At 39.4% G+C, this 7022-nt stretch overlaps 1 protein-coding gene across 23 annotated transcripts in view; it reads right to left on the bottom strand.

Annotated features, from left to right (window-relative positions):
* Positions 1-2817: 2817 nt before the first annotated feature.
* Positions 2818-7022, bottom strand: part of NRG1 (neuregulin 1) — a 1138773-nt gene continuing 1134568 nt past the window's right edge. For 21 of the 23 annotated variants that reach the window (XM_065519067.2, XM_045399020.3, XM_045399022.3 and 18 more), the window contains one exon: positions 6209-6930. Coding sequence is in view for 13 of the 23 variants with exons in the window: in XM_045399020.3 (XP_045254955.1) it covers positions 6276-6930 (655 nt within the window). In the remaining 10 variants the exon portion in view is untranslated. Of the gene's footprint in view, positions 6931-7022 lie in introns of all 23 variants that reach the window. The other 2 variants (XM_015454749.4, XM_005563021.5) reach the window with 1 other exon arrangement.

Below are 7022 nucleotides of genomic sequence, written 5' to 3'. Positions count from 1 at the left end.
TTAGGATGCTACCTACATGTCGAAATTGTGAATTCATTCTCACTGCTACACTTCATTTCCTTGGAAAGCTAAGTTTAGGGAAAGGTGCATAGAATCACTAAGCCAAGCAAATTGGCTTCTGGAATCACTCTAAACCAAAGCTAGAAGGACTCACATTCTTCTAAAAAGAAACTTAGCAGTAGATGTAACATACTGTACACACAAAGGTTGAAAACTAAAAACCCGTTTCTGCTGGAGGCAGGAAAAGAGGAAGAACGCAATATAAAGAAACTGGATTTGCAGTCAGAAAACCTGGGTACAAGTGTCAGTTCTGCAGCTCTCTTAGATATGTAACTCCAAGAAATATTTTAACCTTCCTGAGCCTAAATTTTCTTCATCACTTACCATATCATGTAAAGAGAACAACAAAGAGATAAAGGATGCTTTTAGGCCATAAAGATATCATGAAATGTGATTTTTATTTAATAGTTCATTTCTCTCTATGTTAGCAAATCTGTACATAAGCCATTAAAAATGTTTAAATCTACAGAGGTAATTCTTTAGCCTTTTCGGCATCCTGTGGGGTGGGCAGAGATGTCTTTTCTTCTTTCCAATTCTGTTCCAATAAGTTCATTTGAAGGGAAAGGGTTAGAAAGAGATCCTGGGTGAAACTATTTTCCCATTCCCTGTCTCTTCTTTAAAAATTACTAATTTCCTTCTCCTGGTCTGTTTTTAAAAAGCTCAGGCAGATCACAATAGATTTCCTACAGGTAACAAAACTCTTTTCCTATTTCCCTGGTGGATAAAGTTTTGAAGCACATTAAAGTTCAAAATCAATAACTACCCGGAGAAGACCAACAATTATAGTACCAGGAGGTCAACAGGAGCCTGAAGATACCTACAGGGGAGGGGGCATGGCCACCCTGCTCAACAACAACCTTAAAGGTTAGGAATATTGCAGCTTCCTGCAGCAACAAGACAGTTTTGTCTTTCATAAACTGAAAGTATTGGTATTTCCTGCCAAATTAATCTTTTGGAGTAATAGTTCCTATATATTTATTTTATTAAATCAGTTTCAAAGAGGACAAGCCAGACATAGAGTGCAAAGTGATTCATATAAACTCATCGGAACTTTCCACTCCTTCCAGCATCTTGAGTCTCTAGATTTCACACCTGCCTTACTTAATCCCAAACTGTGAACATCAAGTCATTTTGTCATTCATCGTTAGGACAGAAAAGAAATCTAATGATTGGGAAGACTCAGGTTAGAAAGACTCAGGTTTGCTTGTTTCCAGAGCCAACTTGGGTTTGAAAATCAAGAGATAACATGGTTTCAGCCAAGAAGGAAGAATTATAGTAGTTATCCAGACATTCAATCTGGCTGTACGTGAGCCTTCACTCTTTCCAAACCACCTCACCTCCCTCACACACGTGCTTCTACCTCAAATACTATATCCCAAACAATTTTAACCAAAATCACTACAATAACTGCTTATCGTGTTCAATTTGGGTACAAAGCCTCAGCAAAAACCAGGAATAACGTCTCAATCTTGAAGTTTTAAATATTCTCTGTGTGGCTGGTTGGCTAAATGACTATAGAGCAAGTGAAAGAGTGTGGTGGCTTTCGGAGAGTGTTTGGAATTTTTGTCTCTCTATGTGTTTGTATGTGCATGAAAACTAAAGTTGTTGAAAATGTGAAGATTTCAAGCATTTTTGAAAATTTATTAATATAAATAGGAAAAACTAGCTCAGTCAAAAGTTACAATTTAAATTTCCTGGACATACAGAGTGTTTGGAAATGATCCTCGAGGAGCCGTAACTAGGTAATAGGAATTGGGTACATAGATGGAGATGGACGTTGGTGGGAAGTCTCAGGTTACCCGCAAACTCCAAAGGAGGCCACTGTTTACCCCAAAGGATGCTGACCTCTATTCCATATACTTCAGAAGCTCTTAACCTACCTGGAATAATGAGTGAAATGTTTGAAATATGTGAAAAGTACCATGCAAATATCTATTTGTTAAAATATGGCTTTTGTTTAGGTTAATTGCAATAAGAAAAGTAATACCCTCATTTCTATGACTCAGTCTTAGAATATGAGAATTTTCTCATGCAAAGGCTCCTCCCTGAGCAGTTAGATAGACATGAGTTTGATTTGTTTTATTGACAGAATAAGGGGAATGAACCCAACTTGGCCTTCTCCTCTTTTGAAATTGAGAATCCATAAATTGTGGGCCCAATGGAAAGTCAATTAACTGATGCTATAGGGAAGCTTAGTGTGGCCAGGTCTTAACCGGCTGCCTTTTAGGCCACTATGGGCCATTGAACTATTTGAACCACGAAAGCATTTTTCGTTGCCTTTCGTGATTGAATGGCACGTTGTCATTTTCTTTACTCTGAAGGAGTTTCTTACTATCACTACAAAACATAGCAACAGCCGGGATCCAGGCAGTCATGCTCTAGAATATTCTCTCTCTGTTATTGTGTATGGAGGAAAAAGGAAGCATAGTACTGTCTGGTTGTGTGGCCTCTTCAACGAGGAAGAAAGTGATAAACAGCACTGGTGGGGAGGAGATGATTTAAGAATAGGTGGTGTGGCAAAAGCAATGGACAGACAAGAAGCAACGGATAGACAAGGTGATCATGGGGTCCATGGAACACAATCCTGAATTAGCACAACTATGGGAATGAGATGAAAGTTGCTGGTCTAACAGACTGAAGCTGTAGTCTGCTGAGCAACACTCCCAGGTCTCCACAGAGTAGCATTTTTATTGCAGTATGTCTTTCATGGAAAATGGACAAAACTTTAAATAAATCACAATTACTTATTGCTTAGTATTTTGAATAATAAATTCTTTAGTTTATCAGTACCTCACGGCCTTCAATGTGCATTCTTCAGATAGTTTCAGTTACATATACATTCTTTCTCCTGAACAATAAATTATTCTTAAAAAAAAAGGAAAAGATACATAATTTTAAAGCAAAGAAAAACAAAAGAACATATATTTTTGACATTTATCTTAAACTTATATGGAAACAACTCTATATGTTAGATGCTTAAATATAAATAATAAAGGACATTATGTTATTTACAATGTTACACAGTAAGTTGAGAGAGTAAAAACTGACATTAACTCATAAAAACAGTAAATGATATAAGAAAACATCCAAGTAATATACAATATGTATTTACAAAAGAATATATAATAGAACTTGTGATATGTGGCCATTTCCTTCTGCCTACATTTCTCTTCAGTGTTTCATAGGTCTTTGCAGATAGAAATCTTTGGCTGGTGGAATGCAGCCAGTACTATTAATACAAGATAAGACCAGGCCTTCCTTATTTTCACCAATGTGAGCCATGCGCCCTTTAACCCCAGGCCATAAAAAGGAATAGTTACTGAGCAAGTTACCCTGGATAAACTCCACCTCTATCAAGACAGTCACACTGAAACAAGGAAGAGATAGCAGGTTTGGGACACGTTCACCCACACAGAGGACCATTTTGTAGAAACTAGAATGCTGTCCAGGCACTCTTGGGGGCAAAAGTCATACTAAGCAGGAAGGGAAAGTAAGACAGAAAGTGAATCTTAGGTAAAACAAAAGGAGTTTTGCATATATTCACATGTATTATGCTCCACTGCATACACCTCAGTGGGATACGATTTTCGACCCAGGAAACAAAGTTGCTGTCAAACTCCTGGGCAATCTCTACCACCTTAAAACCCAAGATAGCTTTCCATATGCTGGGAATATAGGGTCACACTCCGATCGCCACTTCACTGCCTGAATTTATTAACAGAAGTGGTCAAGAGTGACGCGACAAGCATCACAGAGATACCCTTGTGAACACAAATCAAGTGGCCATGGCAGGTGGTGCTGAGCAGTCAATTGGCTTTTCTTATCAAGGGTGCAAAGGACGTCCCAACTATAATAATAAGCCACCTCTGTGAGTGATTAGAGTCAAGTTGGAAATACAATTTCCTCTTGTCTTCAATTTTCATATATATTTGCAATTTGAAAATGCATAGCAATTCTTATTGTAAGAAACATGTTGCCCATGGTTCTCAATAGAAACTTCTATTTATTTTTAAAATTCTACCACAATGGGACATCTGAGTTCCCCAATGCCCAAATTATTTTAAACAGAATTTTTAGGGTTTTAAATTCATGGTAGGAATTTCTTTATTGAAATAGCTAAGGATGAGTCAAGGCCTTCAAAGGCAATGTTAAAATAATTTAGAGAACTTCATTGGACTGACTGTCTTCTTCCCCATGCCGTGAGCTTACTCATTTCTGCAGAATTGGAAAATCAGTGCAACTTGCAAAGGCTCCTTAGTGTAGGTTAAAAAGCAAATGAGGATACCACTGAGCACAGAGAAAGTGGCATGTGAACAGTGACGGAAAATTTGAGATACTAAATAGTAACAGTAACTTCAAGAATCTGCAGACAGGCATCTGTGTGGATTGTAGGAGCATGTGGGAGCGTAACATGACTCATGCCCAGCCTGCATTTTTCTGCTGAGATCTACTTCCATGTCATTTCTTCTTCTTAATTGTTAACATCAAGATTTGGTGAAGAAATATATTCAGTTCACCCACAAAAAAGAAGCAATTACTCTCACTGACTCCATGAACCCCCCGATAACCTGTTTCTCATTTGTCCCATGGCTCCTAAGAGGCCACGTGAAACCTAAGTAAAGCTCCAGCCCGGATTTAACAGGTATCATACAGGCCATGAAATGGGTTCTGTGTTTCAAATAATTTTTTTTCTTCCATTTTCCTTTATTAGCAGTTATTTCAAGTGTTAATATTTATAGGCCTTCCTTTGGATTTACCATCACAAGAGAACATGCAATGCTTAGGCCAATCTTAGTCCTACTTTATGACAGTAAAGCAAAAATTAAAGGAGATGGGGGAAATGGGTGAGAGAGCCTGTCAATGGAGAGGTCAGGACACAGGTGGGGGTCACTTCCGCAAGTAAAGGTGCAATCTTTCCAACAGGATCGACATTTCCTGATGAATCATTACTTGTGATCCCAAATCACACACACATCGGCCATTCCTGATAAAAATGTTCAGGCACAGTTATGACCTGATCAAGGCAACATGGAAAAATACAAGACAAAGAGGGGGAGAAAGGAGTGGTCACCCACATTTTAAAATTTCAACCGAGTCACCAAGCTTCTTTCCACCTATACAGTCACTCCTTCTGAACACTTTACAATGGAAATACTTCCCTATGATGACAAGTCACCGCTATTACAGCAGGCATGTTTCACTCCGGAAGTATTTCAGACAAAATGCTGCATGTGCTGTCTGGGCTGGGCTTTTTGTGCCGTAATATGCCTCTTTTTGAGCCGAGAAGACACAACCAATCACTAGCTTCAAAATCAGTGAAAACTACAAGTCAGAAATGATTGCACCTTTATCAGCCATGGTTTGATCGTCAACTAGATAAGCTGCTGGATCATTCCCCCAGAGAGAAAGTGACATTGAGTCCTCTCATAAGGTGTTAGATTAACCCTGATAGCAAGCCAGAACCCATTTTCTAAGCTATCCCTAAAACTGTTGCTTTTTATCAAGAGAAAAAAAAATTCAAATAAAGTAAATGAGAGCTCCTTTTAGTAAGAGCAAGCTGTCTTCTGATTAATAATATAGTTTTTTTTTAATCACAGTATTACTTTCTTCCTAATATTTAACATTACTTAATGCGGTTTCTTGCTGTATTTAATAGTAGCATGCTGTTGGATCTACTATTATCTCAGAGCCCAATGAGGCAAACCTTTGGCTGGCAGAGTAGACACAACTCATTTCATATTCTGAAAGCAAAGAAAACTTCATACACAAGTGAGGCGTATCTGGATGGATGTGCCCAAGACATACTGATCGGGTGCTACTACAAGCAAACAGAGGGACAGTTGCAAGTCTTGCAAATCATACATCCAGTCAACATCATAATGCAATGCACAAGAAGCCAGCAAAAACTGAATCTATGAGAGGTTTTGCTGAAATACTGTGGAAAAGCAATCACTGTAACTGTACAAAACTTGCTCTCGACATAACATAACATAAAGGCACCATTGATATCTTTCTCGTTTTGAAATACTGTAAAAAATTGCTACATATGGCACATAACACATTTTTTACATACATATATTTAATTTATAAAAGTTTTTTTTTCCTGTTTTCTATTTGCAGAACTGCTAAAATAAAATAAATTGTTTAATTTAAGGTGGAATACTTTATTATATAAAATAAAGTTTTACAGGTGAATCTATGTGTTTATTTAGGTTTTATACAGCAATAGGGTCTTGGTTAGCAATTACACTAGACAGCCTGGCCTGGATTTCTTCCTGTGTCGAGAAGCGGCCTGCTGGGTTAGTCCTGCTGTCAGCCAGGCGGAAGGCAGGTGTTGCCTCAAGACTGGCTGCCAGGGGGTTCTGTATGCCCAGGAAAGGTGTATCTTCACCTACTCTTTCATCTTCTGTTTCGCTCTCTGAGTTACTGCTCTGGGAGCTTGTGTTGCCGTCCACTTCCAATCTGTTAGCAATGTGGCCATTGGGCTTGGTTCTTTTGGCCCGCCGGCTATTGGCGAGTTTCTTAACAGGCTCTTGGGCTGGCTCGTACTCCTGGGTCGTTTCATACTCCTCATCCTCCACTATCCTCAAGGGGCTAGGGGGGAGGCTGTTACTGTCATGCGCGGGGTTGTGATGGAAGGAGCTGAACTGCTGAGGGTGATGGTCAAACTTCTTCTCCCGCAGCCTTGGTGGTGTCACGAGAAGTAGAGGTCTCTCTTCTTCCACGAAGGGGCTGACCGCCATGGAAGGCATGGACACCGTCATGCTGGACACGGGTGGAGACATTTCCGAAGGGGGTGATTTGGGGGAGCTTGGCGTGTGGAAATCTACAGGTGACATACGAGCCGGGGTGGTCATGGCTGACACATACCTGTGTGAGCACAGAATACCCTGCATAAGTGTGGTGCAATAAGAGGCACATAGCAGGGAAGGTAAGGGGACAGAGTTCACAATAGTATATCA

The sequence above is a fragment of the Macaca fascicularis genome, chromosome 8, assembly GCF_037993035.2.
Source record: "Macaca fascicularis isolate 582-1 chromosome 8, T2T-MFA8v1.1".
NCBI classification, from domain to species: domain Eukaryota; kingdom Metazoa; phylum Chordata; class Mammalia; order Primates; family Cercopithecidae; genus Macaca; species Macaca fascicularis.
This window is presented reverse-complemented; position numbering and strand designations above follow the sequence as displayed.